This window comes from Gopherus flavomarginatus, chromosome 6, assembly GCF_025201925.1.
Source record: "Gopherus flavomarginatus isolate rGopFla2 chromosome 6, rGopFla2.mat.asm, whole genome shotgun sequence".
Classification (NCBI taxonomy): Eukaryota; Metazoa; Chordata; order Testudines; family Testudinidae; genus Gopherus; species Gopherus flavomarginatus.
In genome coordinates this window covers 41,546,608-41,568,599 of record NC_066622.1, presented here as the reverse complement: position 1 = coordinate 41,568,599, position 21,992 = coordinate 41,546,608, and the positions used below count along the sequence as shown (strand labels likewise).

The 21,992-nt window shown below is 41.0% G+C and overlaps 1 protein-coding gene across 4 annotated transcripts in view; it reads left to right on the top strand.

Moving 5' to 3' along the window:
• The window catches only part of IARS1 (isoleucyl-tRNA synthetase 1), a 219,067-nt gene that overhangs the window by 119,163 nt on the left and 77,912 nt on the right, over positions 1-21,992 (top strand). For all 4 annotated transcript variants that reach the window (XM_050957730.1, XM_050957732.1, XM_050957731.1 and 1 more), the window contains 5 exons: positions 1,539-1,612; positions 2,473-2,667; positions 7,779-7,865; positions 8,846-8,929; positions 18,721-18,868. In XM_050957730.1, coding sequence (XP_050813687.1) covers positions 1,539-1,612; positions 2,473-2,667; positions 7,779-7,865; positions 8,846-8,929; positions 18,721-18,868 — 588 coding nt within the window. The remainder of the gene's footprint in view (positions 1-1,538; positions 1,613-2,472; positions 2,668-7,778; positions 7,866-8,845; positions 8,930-18,720; positions 18,869-21,992) is intronic.

Here is a 21,992-nt window from a genome sequence, read left to right as displayed (position 1 = left end):
CTTTCCAGGACCCAAAAATCCCAATTGAGCCAGATGATAAATTATTCCCTCATGGTAGTCCTAGCAATTTAGTATAGTCAAACTCTTTCATGAGCATGAATTGTTTCCATCCCAGGAGCTGTCAATGGCTGGTAGCTCAGAGCAAGTTTAAAATAAATGAGGCCATGTATTAAAGGAGGCTTGAAAGCCTCTGAAAATCTGCTTGCCTTGACAGTCAGAAGTCATTTTGGGTAGGGGGCAATTGCCTCTTCCTTGGTCACCTCTAAGCTGGTCAAGACACTTTCTAGGTCACTTCCTTTTCATCTGCTATACCTTGAACAAATGTGATGTGGCGTGTCAAACTTCCACTGAAGCAAACGTTAGTAGAAGGATTGAGGCAGCTCCAGTCCATGGATAGGTATGTTAAAAAGCCCCTTTACTGCTTTTCTATATGGAATCAAAACGCTACTTGTATATTGAAATACCAATCTCTAAAAGCACTAATAAATGGGGAGCATTTTATCTAGACACAATATTTAAAAGTCTGATAAAATGCTAATTGTTGCTAATCTGAAGTGCTAAATCCCATTTTTTTTAGACATGTGAAAGGGTTGTTGTCAACTCTCAGGCAGGGACAGAGAATGACCCTATAGCCTGGTGGTGTACTCGCTTAGAATGTTGGAGACCCAAGTTCAGGTTCCTGCTCCAGTGACTATTTAAGCATTTATACACAGTGGAACAGCTTCAGTAGGTAAGACTGTTCCAGAATATCCCATAGCCCAGTCATTAGTGCATTCTCCTGTAAGGTAGGAAATACAAATTCAAATTTCTGCTCCACATCAGTCAGAGGGGGGAATTGAACCCACATCCCAGATGAGTGAACCACTGGGCTAAAGGTGATCACTTACACATTTTTAACTCTACTTTTATATAGTAAATATTGGGTGTTGTGGAAAGTTTGACTTAGAAGGTGTTTGGGAAATACTGATTTAGAACATGAGTGTCACTTCTGGATCTTAGCCAGTTCCCGTCTAACCATTTTGCTAATGGTTCTAGTTTAAATGGTCAATGACATCATGCAGCAGTTCATGTTTGTAGGTAAAGACTATTTTGACTCCCTTGGAAAGCAGAATTTTTTGGTGGTCAGAGTGGGAGACTAAGCATCAGCATATCTGGGTTCTGTGCCAAATTTTACCACTGTTCAACTCTGTGATTAGGCAAATTATTTAACCTCTTTGGCCTCTTTTTCTAAATATAAAACGAGATCATCAGCTTTGTAAAGAGATTCAAGAGCTTTGGATGGAAGGTGCTGTTGAAGTGCTAAGTATTGGGTGTTTTATATAAATATTGTGGTTTGAATTTAAAGATTTTTTTCCCTTACACAAAGTGAAAACATAACTATAAAATGTTGCAGGGTTTCTGTGTGAAAGGGTAAATGTAATTTATAGTTTGTAGCTCTGTGTTGTACTTCAAAGTGATACATAATAGCACAGTATTATGGAATATCTCTTAAAATATCCATTGAATTGGTTCTAAAGTATTTTACTGTCTTTTAACAGGTGGTTTGCATTGGGTCAGTGGCAGAACTGGAAGAGCTGTCAGGAGTGAAAGTCACTGATCTCCACAGAGAAAGGTCAGTCACTGAGAACATGTACAAGCGTGAACTGCTCCTATAGTTAATTAGCAACTGTTAGGCAGTAGCACACAGAAATGTTAGTTATTATTGTCTTAACCCTGGATAACCATTTAGGTTTTAGGAGCATATGGAGGAAATTAGAATGGCTTTATGTATACTGTATTAAGTATACAAATGTTTCTTTCTTGGAAATTAATAGGCAGCAGGTTTAAAACAAACATAAGGAAGTGCTTCTTCACATTAACGCACAGTCAACTGTTGGAACTTGTAGCCAGGGGATGTGATGAAGGCCAAAAGAATAACTGGATTCAAACAAGTAACTGTTGGAACTTGTAGCCAGGGGATGTGATGAAGGCCAAAAGAATAACTGGATTCAAACAAGTATTAGATAAATCAGTGGAGCTTAGGTCCATCAGTGGTTATTAGCCAAGATGTCAAGGATGCAACCCCATGATCTGGCTGTCCCTAAACCTCTGACTGCTGGAATCTGGGACTGGATTACGGGATGGATAACTCGATAAATTGTCCTGTTCTGTTTATTCCCTCTGAAGCATCTGGCATCAGCTGTTGTCAGAAGATAGGATACTGGGATAGATGGACCATAGGTTTGGCCTAGTATGGTCATTGTTATGTTCTTTTAGAACATCAGTTTGAGATTGATACTAAATTTACAAAGCCATTTTAAACTCTAAAAAGTTTTGTATGAAATCTTGGCCTGTTGGAAATCACAGTGAAACTGGGTTTTTTTTGTTCCCTATCTAATGCGTAAGCATAATATGGATTAAGTTCTATTATATTCTATTATACCAAAGTTCTTAGTATTTTGATTAGTCTTTGTCCATCTTTTTCTCTTACAGCATTGATCATCTAACCATCCCTTCACGCTGTGGAAAAGGAATGTTGCACCGTGTTTCTGAAGTCTTCGATTGTTGGTTTGAGAGTGGGAGCATGCCTTACGCACAAGTCCATTATCCGTTTGAGAACAGAAAAGAATTTGAAGATGCCTTTCCTGCTGACTTCATTGCTGAAGGCATTGACCAAACCAGAGGATGGTAAATACTCTGTTCCAGATTTTAGAGAGAGAGAGAGAGAGAGTGCATTTAGCAACATATGAACCATCCCTAAGTGATGTGGAAACTGTAAGCATATAGCTTTCATTAAAATGCAGCTACATCTGTGGTGGGAGGGAATTAGTCAGCAAATACCAGGGCAATCTCTTATTCTTTCTGAGACTTTCATTGGATATTCTCATTGAGAAATTTGCTGCAGAGTTCAGTTCATTTACCATAAAAGGAGGAAAGACCGAGTTTACTGAGCAGAGACAAAAACTGTTCTGGTGGTGATAGGTATTTCATACCTGATGAGTAAGCCAGTAGACCCCATGCCCTAGATGCAATTTAACTTTTCTGTGTTAGTTTGGGAAAGGGCCAAAAGTATAACTAAGTCAGTCCTTGTGTGACTGGTGGAAGATGCACCTTTTCAAAAATATAAACTTCTAGACTTAAATTTCCTTCCACAATGTTGTGAACTGCTCCATTAACTATATTTCCTTGGCCAAACAAACGTTTTCTGATGTAAAGCTAAATCTTTCTCTAATCTCAGGTTTGTCCCTGGTAATTCCTTATGTATAATATTTAGTTTTTCATCTTTTTGGCCCGGTTAGGAATGTCTGTTATAATTATGTGTCCTTGAAGTCTTAATTTTGAGGTTGACTATGCTTAGTTTAACAAACCTTTTTTAACTAGACTTTCCTTCCATTGTCCCAGACTAGTGTAGTTCACTATATTGAAGTGGTACTTGCACAGTAAACAGAGCTGTTACGTTTCTAAGTCAATCAGGACTAAGTGAGCTAAATTTGGTATTTTGTGTATAATAGACTTGTTTATTCAATTCCAGTCTATTGTATTGTTGCAAATCTCTGAGATTAGAGAAAATGATTTAGGTTTTGTTTCTGAAAGGCAGCGGAACAGGTATCTTTGAGGGCATGATATGAATACAGAAAAGTTGCATAGGTATAAATGAAGGCCTAATTTAACCTTGCAATACTTTATTTCTGATGGTGATGTGTGAGATGGAAAGAACCAAACTCGATTCCCAAAGTCCAGGTTGTGCTTTGAAGGCTGGCAATTAAAACAAACAAACAAACAAACAAACAAAAAACAACATATTTTATTTGTCAATTGAGTATACTTAACATAAAATCACTGAGAAACCAGAACCTTCACAGAACTTTGGTTCCTTTGCAGAGTAGAACTGTACTTTTGAACTCTGTGGGACTTTACCCCACTTCCACCCAACTTGTGCATGAACATTTTACCAGCATTGGCTGTCTATTGACTGTTATGAAAGGCATGTTTTTAATTGGTTTATAGATGTGCATATCAAAAGCATCTTATAAATGTAAAACTTAAACCCACCAAGTACAGTCTATAAAGCAAATCAAACCACAGAAAGATCGTGAATAGGAATATGTAGATGATATTTTGAAATAACTACAGTGGTTGTCATTAAAATCATAACATTTACTACTGCAAGTATTTAGTATTAGCGCTATATTCCCAACACTATACACCAGGCATGTTTCAATTAATTCCAGATACACTGTCCCGTATGATTGTGGGTATTCTTCTGTTCATCTTTTTAAGAAACTGAACTATCTAACTTAATGTCCCTGGAGAATTTTCTTCAGTCACTAAAAATATCTGCATGTGCCACCTCAGAGTGTGTAACCCTCATGTACCAGTCTCCTATTAAAAAGCAACAACAAAAACACTGTAGCCCCTGCTAGTCAAAGTCAGTTTTTGCTTTTAAAATAGAAATGCCTTTCAGGCCTGATCTACAGTGTGGTGGGGGGGGGATTGATCTAAGTTATGCAACTTCAACTACATACACCGCGGTAGGTCGGCTGCTGACACTCACCTGTCGACTCCGCCTATGTTTCTCACTCTACTGGAGTTCCAGAGTCTATGGGAGAGCTCTCAGCAGTCGATTTATCGCGTCTGCACTAGATGTGATAATTCCCCCTTTCCCTCCCCACTCCCCACCAGGTTCGATCACTCCGGAGGTAAGTGTAGACATGCCCACAGTGTTGTCGTCATTCCATGATAAGTGCTGTTGTTGGGATCAGTTTGTTGTTTGTTTTGCATGTGGATTTACATGCCATAACCCATGACTGTTTTGTCAGTTGGGTATTCATACTAGCTGAGGGAAGAATCAGCTAGTATGCAGTCTCTTTAGTTTTGATTTGCCTTGGTCATATGGGCAAAAGCTCAGGATTGAGGTTTATTTTCTTTTGAAGACTAAAGATGAGGGAGGAAAAAAGAGTGGGGGTGGGATGTAATGGGGAGGGTAGAGAATTATGGACAAGGACTAAAGAATGGGAAAGTAGCTTAAAATGGCAAAGATTTTTATTCTACTTTTTGTGTATGTGTGAATGTTTGATAAAGGTTTGTAAGTTACATTGTAATTTGCTTGGTTAAGAGGTTTTACAGCCCAGAGGGGTGTGCGCTCTGAGATGATGATGTGAGTTGAAAGCCTCTCTAGGGAATAAGAATCACAGCTTTCAATCTAAGCTGCTTTATAAATGCAATAGTGCATCCAAGCAATGTTTACCAAGTCTTGGATACTCAAGTTCCACAGATGTGTTTTCTATTCTATGCAGCTTTTTGAGATCCAGCTACTTCAGAGGATACAAATGAACCTTTCTTTCAGCAGAAGTTTCTTCTCTAAATCTTATGCTAATAAACAGTTTTGAAGTGTAACCTTCTGTGGCTTACTCTGAGTCAATTAGTTTTCATAAAATCATCTTTCATTTAAAGGTTGTGTTAGCTTTAGCTCTATAGATTGCTGATTGTTTGATATTGTTCCTTAGCTAACAAGGCTGTGCCACACCCTCAACTTATTTAAAAGTAACAAGAGTTGCACAAGTCCATGCCTCTGATAAGAATCCTATTTGTGGATTAGTGTGCTGTTCAGAGGTGTGTTGGAAATATTCCTCGAGTCAGAGATGTCAAAAGTAGGATTCCAGGTCACTGCAAAACTGTATAATGTTCGTGAGGGTGCAGGGGCAGAAGGAGAGGCCCCGAGATAGGACAGACTCTTCTGCCAGGCTAAGAGTATAGCTGGATAGATGAACAATATTGTTGGGTGAGTTAAGGGAACTGCTGTTGTGGCCCCTTGTGGCATGTAGTAGTTTAGATAGTTTAGTGTCCTTTTCCTTTGTTCTCATCCACAACTATTGCACATTTGGGGACAACATATAACTTCAAGTTAGCGGCACTACTATGGGTACCCACGTGGCCCCACAGCATGCCAACATTTTTATGGCTGACTTAGAACAACACTTCCTCAGCTCTCGTCCCCTAAGGCCCCTACTTTACTTGCGCTACATTGATGACATCATCATCTGGACCCATAGAAAAAAAGCCCTTGGGGAATTCCACCATGACTTCAACAATTTCCATCCCACCATCAACCTCAGCCTGGACTAATCCACACAAGAGATCCACTTCCTGGACACTACAAGTGATGGTCTAATAAGCGATGGTCACATAAACACCACCCTATACCAGAAACCTACTGACCGCTATACTTACCTACATGCCTCCAGCTTTCATCCAGACAACATCACACGATCCATTGTCTACAGCCAAGCTCTACGATACAGTCGCATTTGCTCCAACCCCTCAGACAGAGACAAACACCTACAAGATCTCTGTCAATCATTCTTGAAACTACAATACCCACCTGCTGAAGTGAAGAAACAGGTTGACAGACCTAGAAGAATACCCAGAAGTCACCTACTCCAGGACAGGCCCAACAAAGAAAGTAACAGAACGCCACTAGCCCTCACCTTCAGCCCCCAACTAAAACACCTCCAGCGCATCATCAAGGATCTACAACCTATCCTGAAAGACGATCCTTCACTCTCACAGATCTTGGGAAACAGGCCAGTCCTCGCTTACAGACAGCCCCCAAACCTGAAGCAAATACTCACCAGCAACCACGTACCACACAACAAAAACACTAACCCAGGAACCCTATCCTTGTAACAAAGCCCATTGCCAACTCTGTCCACATATCTATTCAAGGGATACCATCATAGGACCTAATCACAACAGCTGCAGCATCAGAGGCTTGTTCACCTGCTCATCTACCAATGTGATATATGCTATCATTTGCCAGCAATGGCCCTCTGCCATGTACATTGGCCAAACTGGACAGTCTCTACACAAACGAATAAATGGATACAGATTTATAACATTCAATTATAACATTTATAACAATTATAACAAAAACCAGTCGGAGAACAATTCAATCTCCTGGTCACTCGATTACAGACACAGGTCTCCAACAAAAAAACTTCAAAAACAGACTCCCAACGAGAAACTGCAGAATTGGAATTAATTTGCAAACCAGACACCATTAAATTAGGCTTGAATAAAGACTGGAAGTGTATGGGTCATTACACAAAGTAATAACTATATCCCCATGCTAATTCCCCCTCCCCTCCGGTTACTCACACACCTTCTTGTCAACTGTTGGAAATGGGCCATTCTGATTATCACTACACAAGTTTTTTTTTCCTCCTGCTGATAATAGCTCATCTTAATTGATTAGTCTTGTTAGAGTTGGTATGGCAACACTCATTTTTTCATGTTCTCTGTGTATATATCTTCCTACTGTATTTTCCACTGAGTGAATCCAATGAAGTGGGTTTAGCCCGCGAAAGCTTATGCTCAAATAAAATTTGTTAGTCTCCAAGGTGCCACAGGCACTTCTTGTTGTTTTTGTTTATATTTTTTTGATGGATTTTAAAAATCTGTTAAAGGGGAAGTTCTCTATTGTCCTGTGTCCCAACCTTGCTAATTATTCCCAAAATGTTTCACTGTCATTTATTAGTATTCTAGTACTTGTGTGTAATATTTGGAGAAATAATAGTGTACATACTGCACAGCAAGAAAACAACTGTACAATAAGCTTATTTTAATGGATCTTTTCCAGTTATATGTCCACTCAGATGTTAATTCTAATGTGCTAGAGTGAATAAATCCAGTTTAATTGAAATTTGATTTGTAATTGACAGCATGGTGCATTTAGCATAATGTGCCTAGAATATGGTTTGAACTGTCTGATAACAAATTTACCACTTTTTTTGTTTCAGGTTTTATACTCTCCTGGTTCTGTCCACAGCTCTTTTTGGGAAGCCTCCTTTCAAGAATGTAATTGTAAATGGGCTGGTTCTTGCTAGGTTGGTATATTAATTTTCTTTACTGAACAGCTTTTTATTGTCACCTAGTTGTAATAGGTGCAGATATGTTACTTTAAATCACAAGTGAGACATTTTGGTAGCCTAGCAGTACATAGTGGTTATAGTTAGGTCAGTTTTGGCTACCAATGAGAGAGAAACTTGTCACAAAGTAGCAACGTTACAGAAGATGAATTTAACTGCCCATCAGAGGGGGACATTTGTGTCTCCTATCTGGGAATTATGCCTAGTTCTTCACAGGAATATTTGCCCTTACTTATCAGCCACAAAGCTAATTAAAACTGGATAGAATTGAGGAAAGAAATGATATGCCATTGTGCAGAAGGAAGGATACCCTGTTGTTTTAAAGCTACATGTTGATTTGGAGGTTTATATATTTTTTATAACAGTAAATATATTTTTCAGTGTCACAACTTGCCACCTCTTCAGGATGATGATACTGATCCAAAGCAAATGTTTTGTTTTTATCCTCTTGCACCTTATAATAATAGGAGATATACCTATCTCCTAGAACTGGAAGGGACCTTGAAGGGTCATCAAGTCCAGCCCCCTGCCTTCACTAGCAGGACCAAGTACTGATTTTTGCCCCAGATCCCTAAGTGGCCCCCTCAAGGATTGAACTCACAACCCTGGGTTTAGCAGGCCAGTGCTCAAACCACTGAGCTATCCTTATGTACCTTAATTTCTCGGAGGAAGATGGACTCTTCTAATTGAGTCTGTAATTTAGGAGCCTATTGCTTCCAGATTTTCTCGGTGCTCTGGAATTGTCCATCATGCTGAAATAGTGTGATGAGTGCATGACAGTGGCTTGGGTAACTGAAAATGTATTGTGACAATGACATTTGAGTTTTAATCAATTATTTGGAAAGGAAGCTGGATGTGAAGGGCTACTCAGTTAGCAACTCTTGTGTTGTTAAAGTCCCAAGAACTCATTCCTCACACTTTTTTTTTTTTTTTTTAAGTGATGGCCAAAAAATGAGCAAACGCAAGAAGAACTATCCTGATCCAGTGACTATTGTAAATGGTTATGGAGCTGATGCACTAAGGTAGGAACTGGCAATTCTGTCCTTTTTTTTTTTTTTAAGTGTAGATACCTAATACTTCAGATTCCTATGAATGATTATATCACACATGTATACCAGAAAGAGTGTAATGGGTTTTGACAGATAATAATAGGAAGGAACTTCAGTTTAGAGTATTTCAGAACTCCGTGGCAAGGAAATAGTTGCGGCAAGGGATGACGCAAGGGATTGGTAATGGGTTATGGAGCCTTGAACTTCTAAAACATTGGTTCCGATCCTAACAAGGCTGATAATGACTGAAACTAATTGCTATCTGATGGCTTTTTGGTTAGCAAATGAGTTGTGTCCAGTTCCTATTATATAATATGTCAATTTAAGCTGACACTAATTGGTATTATTGCTGGTTTTATAAGCATATGGGCCAAGTATCTGAATGGTCATGAAAACTATGATCAACTCCTCCTCAGAGCTAGTTACTCTAGAATGGCATATCTGCGCACATGCTGTATGGTGGAGGGAAGCTTGTGCAGTCACTACCTGTGCTATATACTACCTACATTGAGAAAAGATTTAGTCTACATTGCTGTTTAATGTGGCATCTTTCATAAGCACAACGTTCAGTTAAAATTGAGACAAAAGTGAAGGGGCCGATCTGAATATATTCATGTACAAAAAGACCATCTAGGTCTTTGTGCAATTTAAGTTGTTTCATTAAAATAACATAAATGTTCGAGTATAAGAGGCATTTAATTTGCTGGGTGCAATAAAATCTCTTCATAACCTAAAGGTGGAATATGTACATTGAATATCTTAATTAATATCTTATTTATGGTTGTAAAGAGCCATTTGAATGTGTTATATTCAGGTTTTTATATGTCACCAGGCATCGTGGTTGCATGCTGAGACTATGGTAGTACAAATAATAAGTATGTATGTTTGTTGAAAACTCTCCATTTGCCATAACTGAAACTTGCTGTAAAATTAACATTTATTTTAAGAAGACTAGTCTCATGTTTGACTATCTTGAAAAATGGAACAGAGGTCTGTACTTTGATACAACTTTAAAATTTAAGCTACTTCTCCTCCTCCCCCTTTCACCCCCACCCACACACTTCAGAAACATTGAAGTCCCCTTTTGGTAAATACCTTGTATGTTGTCAGTTCAGGAAGACATTGTCATAAAAAAAACTAGATTTACTGTGAAGGCTTGAATAGAGTTCTTAAGTTGATCAACAAGATCAAACTCTTTTATAATAGTCTAACCATGGTCAGCAGAATATGAAGAAGCAGAGAATTGGTAGATGAGGCAGCATGACTGCAGAGATTCCTAGTTGTTATCGAGGCTTTTAAACTCAGTTGTTTATTTCCTAATTTTTTTCTACCTTAAAAAAACCAAAACCAAAATGCTAAAAGGTACAATTCCATTATTTCCTCATTTTTGTTTAATAAAAGGCTAATTCATTTTTCTGCCTGACATACACTCTCTAATGTCATATTTATTTATACAGACACCCACACACAGAGTAGAAAGCAGTACAGACTAGATCCATTTAAGGAAAGACCTCTGTGATTCAGTTGTTTGTGCTTATCCACTGAAGCACTTCTTGTATACTGTTTATAGAATAAGCTGCTTTAGATTTTCTTGTCGTTTTGGCAGTGCTTCTATGTAGCGTTACTTTAGCTTCTGTGAAGGAGGTTCTCCTTTCCCCCTCAGGAGAGTCTTTATGAACGATAGCTTCAAATTAGTCTCAGCACAGCAGTATGTTAGTAAATACAGCATCAACAGCAGTTACACACATAAGCTGCTTAAATGTATAATAGGATGAGAACTCCCAGATGGAAAGAATAGCTAGGTAGCACAGAGAGTTTGCATACTGGTCTCTGACTTTTAGAGTCTTTAATTCCAGTGTTCTTTGAATCATATGTGAAACCATTCAGTGTCTAAGAGCTTGTTTACACGATGCAGCAATGCACATCAGAAGAGGTGTACAGTTGTAGAGCACCTTAAAGTGTTGAGCCCTAACTGCTGTGTTGACCCAACTTATGCACTCTTAAAAGTATGTGTTAATGTTGTATTGTTTTCAAACAGGACTATGTTCATGCACACTAGGAACCTTTTAGAGCACATCAGTGGGGTCAACACAAAGCTGTTAGAGTTCAACACTTCAAAGCCCTCTACAATTTTACACCTCTTCTGGTGTGCATTGTTGCACTGTGTAGACAAGTCCTAAATGTTAAAGCTACCATCACACTTGGGCAGTCTTGGCAACCTTGACTCAGATGGGCTGTAAGCCAAAGATGAAGTCATACAGTGAGGGGGAAAAGTGTGGTGGTCTCTCTCTTTCTCCCCATTTAATTTCCCTTCACTTCCATGAGCTCCAGAGAAGGTCTTCATATTAAAGGAAATGTATTTGTGCTATACTCTCCAGTCTGCCTGCTTTGTATTTCCGAAAGCAGGGCAACAAAAACTGTGGCAGGGACTGCAGGAAAGGATGAGGTCAGTGGGGAGAGGAGGGAAATACTTATTTCTATGGGCATCACATAATTTTTTGAACCAGTTTAACTGTTTTGGTTAGGAGTGTGATATTTCTGCCAAAAGCTATACCAGTACAGCTCCTAATGTTGACGTAGTTACATTGGTACAGCCTATTTCTCCTTCCCCCATCTTGGTATAGGCATCTTTATAGTAGATTAACTGTGCCCACACTAGGGGGACCGCACTGACTTAACTATAGCAGCATAGTTAATGCAGTATAATTTTTGTGTGTAGATGAGCATTCGAACTCGGCAGTTTTTTCTTGCTCAACACGCTAAAAACCTATCCTATGTGGACTTGTATGCTTCACTTGCTACAGTTAATATTTCTGCTGTGCTGGTCTGGATTAAAAATTGCAACTTCAGTAAAAATAATTTCCAAATATCAGTTGGTGATTGAGTTTTCTCTGCACCTTTTTGGAAGGAATGAACATGTAGACTTTGCCCTTCTTGCCATGTCAATACATGTGTGATGGGGAATTGGCTGATGTAAAAACACCTGTACACAACGTTAAATACCAAATACATCTGAAGCAAGTCAAATAATGTTCTGCTTCAGTAAACACAGGCTACGTTATGATTTTGAGGTAAAGCTATTATTGCAAGCTGAGCTGGCTCAGTATAAACTGCTTTAAAAAGACATTCGACCATAAGCAAATGTCCTTTAAAATGACTGAAAATAAAAGAAACTCTTTTATTGTGCTAGTTTCTTTTCTTTACATTCAGAAGCATTTTATTCTGACTAGCTTTAAAAACAAATTTTATTTGAAGATAAATTTAGTCTATAACAGTCCATGCTTCTGGTATTATTATAAATTTATTTACAGTGTCTTGTAATTACACAGCTGCCAGTACACAAGGACACCAGATAAAACCAAGAGAAGTGCCTGCAGACAGTAGTGTTTGTTACTTTCCTAAGTTTATTTACAGGCCATTTGCTGTTGTGGTAACCTTGGAACACAGTCGGTAAAGATTTAAAATGACATTTATGTAAAATAAATTTGGAAAATTTAGAGACGACAGTATTATTGGTTTGCAGTGTCTGTGTTATACATTATTGCCAGCCCTGAAAGTTCAAAAATCTCCAGTCAGACACTTATAAATCGCGTGAGACTGGCTCACAAATTATGAGATGAAAAAATTATGTAGTGTTTTTGGTCTATTTGAAGATTTTTGTATTTCCCTTCCCCACCTCCAGTGTATGTGAGACAATTAGTGTTGTAAACTCTGCCCGATTTATTGAGTAAGGTGGCCTGGATCTTCCAGCTTATCCCCCATTCTAATTAATTAATTTTTGTGTCGTATCCCCTCTTCCCCCCCGGTTCTCATATCAATTCTGCCAGGCCTGGGTGGGCAGCTGCATGAGGTCCTCTTTACTCCCTTCATAATGCTGGTCCCTGTGGGTACTCTGTGGATATGCATGTGCTCCATGCCCCTCGGACTGGAAACTTTTCAGTAGCAGTGTCTGTTGGTCCATGCCTGCTCCCTTTGCCGCCTTATGCTCCCAACCAAGGATATAAGGGGCAGCACAGACCAGCCACCTTGCTCCAGTTCCTTCTCTAATGTGAATAGAAGAAGGTCAGAGCTACTTTTCCCCAGGAGGCAGGAAAGTGGGTGACTGGGCTGAAATTTGTGAGGGGGTTGGAGCTTCTGGTATCATTTTGAGACTGGTTCTAGATCCAGCGAAAATCCTGTGACTTGAGAACAAATCTCAAGAGTCAGTGACAGCATGCAGAAAGGCTTGTACAATGAGATTTACTATACCAAAAAATAAATAAATAAAAAATTGGAGTCCAAATTGCTGTTTCATTTACATATTGTGATGGGGCAAGGCCAGATGGCTACAGTAAAGTACTGAGGAACAGGTGTGTTAGCCCCAGGCTAAACAAATCCCTAGTACCATGGTAACCAAATGGCAGTTGCTCCAGGTTAATCAAGGCACCTGGGGCCAATTAAGATCTTTCTAGAAGGCAGTAGAGATAGCTACATTGATTAGAACACCTGCAGCCAATCAAGGCAGGCTAATCAGGGCAGGCTAATCAGGGCACCTGGGTTTAAAAAGGAGCTCACTCCAGTCAGGTGAGGAGGAGCCAGAGGAGAGGAAGCGCGTGTGAGGAGCTGGGAGCAAGAGGCACAAGGAGCTGAGACTGAGAGTGTGTGCACTGGAGGGTTGAGGAATTATCAGACACCAGGAGGAAGGTCCTGTGGTGAGGATAAAGGTGTTTGGAGGAGGCCATGGGGAAGTAGCCCAGGGAGTTGTAGCTGTCATGCAGCTGTTACAGGAGGCACTATACACAGCTGCGATTCACAGGGCCCTGGGCTGGAACCTGGAGTAGAGGGTGGGCCTGGGTTCCCCCCAAACCTCACAACTCCTGATCAGACACAGGAGGAGTTAACCCAGACTGTGGGTTCCACCAGAAGGGAAGATCACTGAGGTGAGCAAATCCACCAATAAGCGCAGGACCCACCAAGGTAAAGGAGGAACTTTGTCACGATATTTATTTAGTAATTAGACATAATACTGAACTATTTTACATTGCCACATATTGGTCATCTAAATTCAAAAGAAAGTTTCTTCTATTTTTAAACATGTATTGAAGTCTATCTTTTAAAGTTGAATGTTACATTCAAACTTTGAATTTACATTCCTGTAATGCTGACTTTCATGCTTTACCATCTATTTGCCCTAACAGCTGTATTTTATGTATTATGTTTGTGAGAAGGTCTTTCAAGAAGAATTCATGGTCTAGTATTTTTGAATGTATTCTGTCAACCCAAGTTAGGGTTTTCAAGTGCCCTAAAGGAAATCTCTGCATAGATTCATTAGTTTAGAAATTTGTGTTCTAAACAGTTTATAAAACATGACAAATTGAATTCTGAAATAAATCTGTTACTGACAATGTTGAAATCTTAAAAGATTTTTGGCAAGATGAATCAAGTACTACATACATCTTTATTTTATGTAATTGTATACGTTAAGTTAGCAAAGTGAGACACCAGTTCTGACCTACAGTAGTCTGTTATACTTTAGTAGAAACCAAGTTGTCCTTGTAGTTTAAAATACTAGCTTAGGGCAGTGCAGATATAAGGTTTTAAAAGAAAAACTTTTTGCAAACTGAAATGGATACATATTATGATACACTTGAAAAAAGATAAGTGAATATGGTTCTTATTATTACTGCCAAAAATATATACATTTATGTGAACTACTCTTCTCCTTTGCAGCGGATTTACAGGCTACAGACTTTAAATCTCATTCTACGTTATTTCAGATTTCACTGCTTACTTGTTGACGTATAGTAATTTTTAACTAATACAGAGACATTATGCATTATTCTAGGTACCGGTGTTTTTATTTGGTACTTCAAAACAAAACAAAACAAAACAAAATGTTGGCACACTGAATGCCTGGTGGAAGAAGTTGACTTGTTTTGTTCAGACTTCAAAGAGAAACTGCTGAGCTTCAGTTCATCTGCAAATTTGACACCATCAGCTCAGGATTGAACAAAGACTGTGAATGGCTTGCCAATTACAGAACCAGTTTCTCCTCTCTTGGTTTTCACACCTCAACTGCTAGAACAGGGCCTCATCCTCCCTGATTGAACTGACCTCGTTATCTCTAGCTTGCTTGCTAGCACACATATATATACCTGCCCCTGGATATTTCCATTACATGCATCTGAGGAAGTGGATATTCACCCACGAAAGCTCATGCTCCAAAACCTCTGTTAGTCTATAAGGTGCCACAGGATTCTTTGCTGCTTTTACAGATCCAGACTAACACGGCTACCCTCTGATACTTGTTTTGTTCAGTAAGGACACCTTAAGTTTTGTGTTGTTGGCTCTAGTGGAGTAACTGGTTAAGTGGAATAGTGGCTCCATTTGACTTCATGTGGCTATGGAAATGGGTACTCCAAAAACAAGCACCCACTATCCTGTCCTTAAAATGAGATAAGGCGGGGAGGGTGAGGGGGGAACAGTAGAAAGTGAAAATCCCTTGTCTAAGCCAATGTTAAAACCTCTTATTTGCTCTTCATGCAGTATGGGAAAATCTCAACTGGCAGCTCTTAAAGTTGTCTGTTCTGACTGGTAGAGTTGAGCAAATAGTGGAAAGATATTTTCCTATCACTTATGTTCTCCTTAATGACTTTGCATCTCGTGAGCCTGCCCATGTGGGTCCTGAATCTTTTTGTGCAGTACTGGCATTTAGCCGACATATGCATAACATCCCTCAAGATCAATATTCTATTCAATCAGGTTGTAAATACCTGGGTTCTTCTTCGAGTGATTGCTCACATCCATTCCAGTTAGGTGTGCGCGCCGTGCGTGCACGTTCGTCGGAAACTTTTTTACCCTAGCAACTCCAGTGGGCCGGCAGGTCGCCCCCTGGAGTGGCGCCGCCATGGCGCCCAATATATATCCCTGCCGGCCCACCCGCTCCTCAGTTCCTTCTTACCGCCGTGTCGGTCGTTGGAACTGTGGAGCGCGGCATAGCTGTCCTCCACGTCCCTAGCTCTCCTTGTTCTCTATCGTTATCTCTATTGTAGTTGTTAATTAGATTGTTAAGTGTAGACAGTTCCCCTGCCCCTTCATCCGGACCTGATTACCCAGGAGCACGGGACCCTCTGTCACCCGGACCTGCAGTCGCTGCACCTAGCGGCGTGGCTCCTGCGTGGCTGACTGGCTCTGAGCTGCGCTGTTCCACGCCGGTGAGGGAGGTGCTCTTGGGCAGCAGGAAGCCGTCCACAAGAGCGACATATTTGGCCAAATGGAAGCGCTTCTCCTATTGGTGCGTGGAGAGAAATCTCCGCCCTATGGAAGTTTCAGTAGCCGACATCTTAGACTACATTTGGTCCCTCAAAGGGCAAGGTCTGGCCATATCGTCGTTACGAGTCCACCTAGCAGCTATCTCCACCTTTCACCCGGGTGCGGATGGTCGCTCTGTTTTTTCCCACCCGACGGTGTCTAGATTCCTTAAGGGGCTGGAACGTTTATACCCTAACGTCCGTCCCCCTGCTCCAACCTGGGATCTTAACCTGGTGTTGTCCCGGCTCATGGGGCCCCCCTTTGAGCCGTTAGCTACTTGCTCCCTGCTTTACCTCTCTTGGAAGACGGCCTTTCTAGTAGCTATCACCTCAGCTAGACGGGTGTCGGAACTCCGGGCTCTTGTGGTAGACCCCCCATATACGGTCTTCCACAAGGACAAGGTGCAGCTGAGACCACACCCTGCTTTTCTCCCCAAGGTGGTCTCAGCCTTCCACGTCAACCAAGAGATATTCCTCCCGGTTTTTTTCCCGAAACCTCACTCCTCAGGCAGGGAGCAGCAGCTCCACTCGCTTGATGTCCGTAGGGCTCTCGCGTTTTACGTGGAGAGGACTAAGCCCTTCCGCAAATCCCCCCAGCTTTTCGTGGCGGTAGCGGACCGCATGAAAGGGCTTCCTATCTCCTCCCAGAGGTTATCCTCATGGGTAACGTCCTGTATCAGGACCTGCTATGACTTGGCCCACGTCCCTACGGGCCGTGTGACTGCGCATTCTACCAGGGCGCAGGCGTCGTCGCTGGCTTTCCTTGCCCGTGTGCCCATCCAGGAAATCTGTCGGGCAGCGACCTGGTCATCGGTCCACACCTTTGCTTCCCACTACGCCCTGGTCCAGCAGTCTAGAGAGGATGCGGCCTTCGGATCTGCTGTGCTCCATGCCGCGACTTCTCGCTCCGACCCCACCGCCTAGGTATGGCTTGGGATTCACCTAACTGGAATGGATGTGAGCAATCACTCGAAGAAGAAAAGACGGTTACTCACCTTTGTAACTGTTGTTCTTCGAGATGTGTTGCTCACATCCATTCCACACCCGCCCTCCTTCCCCACTGTCGGAGTCGCCGGCAAGAAGGAACCGAGGAGCGGGTGGGCCGGCAGGGATATATATTGGGCGCCATGGCGGCGCCACTCCAGGGGGCGACCTGCCGGCCCACTGGAGTTGCTAGGGTAAAAAAGTTTCCGACGAACGTGCACGCGCGGCGCGCACACCTAACTGGAATGGATGTGAGCAACACATCTCGAAGAACAACAGTTACAAAGGTGAGTAACCGTCTTTTCCACCATGTCTCCATTCCTTTCTAACCACTAGCTAGTGTGGTCATGGCACGTTACTCCCTCTCCTTCTATGTGGGAAAGTTAGCTTTTTGTTAGAAACCTTTCAGTTTAGTTATAGGATTAGTAGAGGGAAAGTTGTTTAAAATTTTCTTTTTGTATTTTTCCTCCTTGTTATCTGACTAAGATATACTGGGGGCTTTGTCTATTGTGGTGGAGGCAGAGAAAAAGGCAGGGATCAGTTTCCCTTCCAGAACATCAGTTGGATGTTTGCATGGCTAATGGTTTTCAGTGCTTTTGGAAAGGGCGCTCCTCTAGGGGATATGCTGTTTGTGAAGTCATCTCTCCCAAGATATTTCTAATTCAGGAGAAACTGATCTGAGACAGTGCTTCCTGGACCAAGTAGATCAAATTTGAAACCTTCCTTGGTATTGAAGTTGGGATCCTTTGGACTCCATGCTGTTAGAGGAAGCTCTAAAAACAAACTGTCCATATAAGTAGTATCCATTGCTAAAGGATATAAGACTTTTAGATTGTGCCAGAGAATAGCCTTGTCTTAACATGGATTCTTGAAACCTAGAACAGTCAAGACACACTTTCTGAAGGATCCAGCAATTGACACTGGCTTCAAGGCAGCCAGCCTCCTTGGATTCCAGGTGCAAGCAGGAGTGATTCTGAGAAAGGAGTGGCCTTCCTTCTTGCTGAGCTGATCGGATCACTCCTCAGCATCAGAACAGCTTTTGTATAAGTCACAACAGCAAGAGCACTTCCCCCTTATGGACTTTGAGGAGAGGATATATTAGTATTCTGATTCGTATTTGGTTCTTAGTCCTGACTGTTTTCCTTCTGAGTTTCACCATGTCAATACTGGTTGTATTCTATCTGGAACAAGAATATGACTAGGGTACAAACCTTCATATCTTCGGCATGCTGTATCTACTTATGATTTTGTCTTTTTTATAGATTTTCTTTTCTGTGAATCCATCCCCTCTAGTGTTTTTCTATCACTGTGGCTCAATGTTTGGTATTTGCTGTGGTTGTAAAACATTTTGATAAGTATTTGCAGGTAAACTTTTAGAGACTGTAATTATTTTTTTTAAATGACAAGCTTTCTAATATGAGTAATAGAGACCATAGGGGAAATGCCATTAAACTTCTTCCTAGTTGACCCTATTGCAATGTTTCTCTGCAGGCTGTACCTCATCAATTCTCCTGTGGTAAGAGCAGAAAACTTGCGGTTTAAGGAGGAAGGAGTAAGAGATGTGCTGAAGGATGTCTTCCTGCCCTGGTACAATGCGTATCGCTTTCTCATTCAAAATATTGTGATCCTGCAACATAAGGTATGAAGTTTTGAGACACTGAGAAGGCAAAGGCTAGTTTGCACACCTGGTACTATTTCTTGGTGGATTATGTTGTTGTGTTAATAATATACCCTCTTGCCACAAACCTAACTCCACCCCGTTAGTCTCCTTTTGTTCTCAGTGCCTTCTCTTGCTGGGCTCCTTAAGCTGGAGTATTGTTCTCTGACCCAGTCCACCATGCTTCCATCCTGTGCTCCAAGAGCATGATCCAAAGTCCACTGAAGTCAATACAAGTCATTTGCATTGACTTCAACTCCTTTTGGATCCGGCCCCAAATGCTACAAATGCTAGTCTTCCCTTCTAAGCTGTAATGAGTGCATGTATGTGTATATCAAGGAAAATAGAAGGTACAGAGGAAGGATAAGGATAAAAAATGAGGTTAACTTTCAAGTTGCATGCATCAGCAGCCAGAGTTAACTTACTGCTGTAGCTCTTTAGTCCTATTCTTCCCACTCATTATGGCTTGGCTACATCTCTGTCATAAATTACATTGTAAACGTCATTTTTAGTTGTCTGTAAAGCACTGTGTAGGTTTATGATATTATAGAAATAGCAGGAGGTGGAAGTTTACCGACGTCTGTAGTATGTTAGCTTTCTTGCTCTTACAAATATAATTTCCTTTCAAGATACAAACATTTCTTACAGTACAAAGGTGCTTTTACTTGGTTTTGAAATACACTGTATGCCATAGCAAGGTTATAGTGTTGGAACTGGAATAGAAAAATTGAGCTGTGGAGTAAACCTTGTGCAGTACATGCTCGTTTTAAGCCTGGCTTCAGATCAAATCAGTGTTGCTAGCATCACATTTTGACGAGGAGTAAGTTCACCAACCAAACACTAACTACTGAGGACACCAGAGTTAACACTTGTGAAAAAAGTTACATGAGGTCTGTTGGTCCTTTCAGAGCAGATTTCTGTTTTTCCTTCAGCTAACTTTTCTTCCCTTTCTTTCCTTGGAAGGAACTGGCTCACACTACACCAAAACCAGAACTTCATAGCTCACAACTAGGTAATAGGAAAGGAGGGTTTGAAGCTTTGACTTTCTTGTCTTGATGACCTTTGACTTAAGTTTGGAGTGATAATTTCTCAGAGCTTCAAAAGCACTCTTGATAGCATACATACCAAAAAAATCAATGATGTCACCAATAAATAATTTAATAAATTACAGAGAGTAGTCTAATCCAGATTAGACTACTGTAAGAACTCTCATATTGGGTCAGACCAAAGGTCCATCTAGCCCAGTATACTGTAAATCAGTAATACTGAATAAAGAAATTCATCATTCCTAAAAAATATCACACGTGCCACCTAAGATAACTGCATTCACTGTAGTTTTGTGTAAAAATGTTCGTCGTCAAGAATACTTGATAGTAGACATTCATGTACATAAAATGTTATTACAAGGAGGAGGGAGAAAAATTGTTTTTCTTAATCTCCAAGAATAGGACAAGAACTAGTAGGTTTAAATTGCAGCAAGGGCAGTTTAGGTTGTACGTTAGGAAAAAATTCCTAACTGTCAGGGTGGTTAAGCACTGGAATAAATTGCCTAGGGAGGTTGTGGAATCTCTGTCAATGAAGATTTTTTTAAGAGCAGATTAGACAAAGACCTGTCAAGGATGGTCTAGATAGTGGTCTCCAAACTTTTTTGATCACACATCCCTATCAGTAAAAAATTTTTGAGCTCGCACCTCCGATATATGTGTATTTATTTATGTATAAATTATATACATGTGCTACTATACTAATATATTATGTACATTATAAAACATACAAAAAGAAATTATAAAAGGATGAGAGATGAAATTAAAAAATATTGTTTAATTTTTATTGTATTTATTAACGGTACAAAACCCTTTTTGATCTCTCAAAAATATTATTAATTTTTAATGAGAGCAATGTGATTGAATATGCTTCATTAATTCTGAAAGTCTTGGTTTAACACTTTGTGATACAGCGATTCAAAGGTCTGGATTAGAGTTAGGGTGCGGGAGGGGACTTAGGGTGGGATGTGGGGTCTGGGAGGCTCAGGTCTGGAGCAGGCAGGAGATGCAGAGCACTTACCTGGGGAAGCTCCTGTTTGGTGCAGGGGGTGTGCAGGTGGCTCTGTGCAGCACCGCCCCCATGGCCACAATTCTGGGAGGCGCAATTCTGGGAGCTTCCCCCCCCCCCCCCCGCTAAGGGGGCCCCGGGGCCCTGGCCTGCAGCTCTAAAGCCCCTTTTGGAATGCAGCCCTGTGAGCACGGGCCAGAGGACTCAGTGGGAGCAGGGGTGGCCACAAAGCCAGTGGCTGGAGAGAAGCAGCCGCTTCTCTCCAGCTGGCTTTGAAAGGAAAAGCGCCGCTTCTTTCTGGCTGGCTGGCTGGCTGCCCCTGCTCCTCCGTGGGCCGGAATACGCAGGACTGCATTCTGAAAAGGGCTTTAGAGCTGCAGGCCAGGGCCCCCTTATCCCAGGGCCCTAAAGGCCTTGCATTCCGGGTGGCCCTCCGGGGCAGTGGGGGAGAGAAGGGGAGAGCTTCCTCGCTCATTCCCACCCCCTATACCCCACTCTGGCAGCGCTTCTCCTGCTGCACCCCACCTTGGAGACCACTGGTCTAGGTAATACTTAGTCCTGCCATAAGTATGGGGAACTGAAGTAAATGACCTCTCAAGATCTTTCAGTCCTATAATTCTATGAATCACCTTAGCAATAGCAAGAGGACAGCACCACATATAAGCTATATTGCATCTTGTAAAATAGTTACTATTAGCAATAGGTCTTTGAATGTAACCAGTAAATGTCAAGAGCTAATGAAAAACACTGGAGTAAGTGATATGTGTGCTGAACACTTCCTGTTAATCCACAAAAAAGATCAAAATGTCTTTCCTCAGCAACACTATTATTTTGCCAGATGTTGAAACTTTTACATATGTGGGATCCTTTGAAAACAAAGTCTTCCTTTCAACAAAGTCATCCTATAACAAGTTGCCACTTATTAGTGAAGACATTTCTGATAGACTGGAAACTAAGCAAAAACTAAGCAAAAAGTTCAGACCTTGTAGTACTCTGGAAATTATGATAACCATTTAATCACTTTGGAAGCCTGTCATTTGAAGTGATAGTGGCA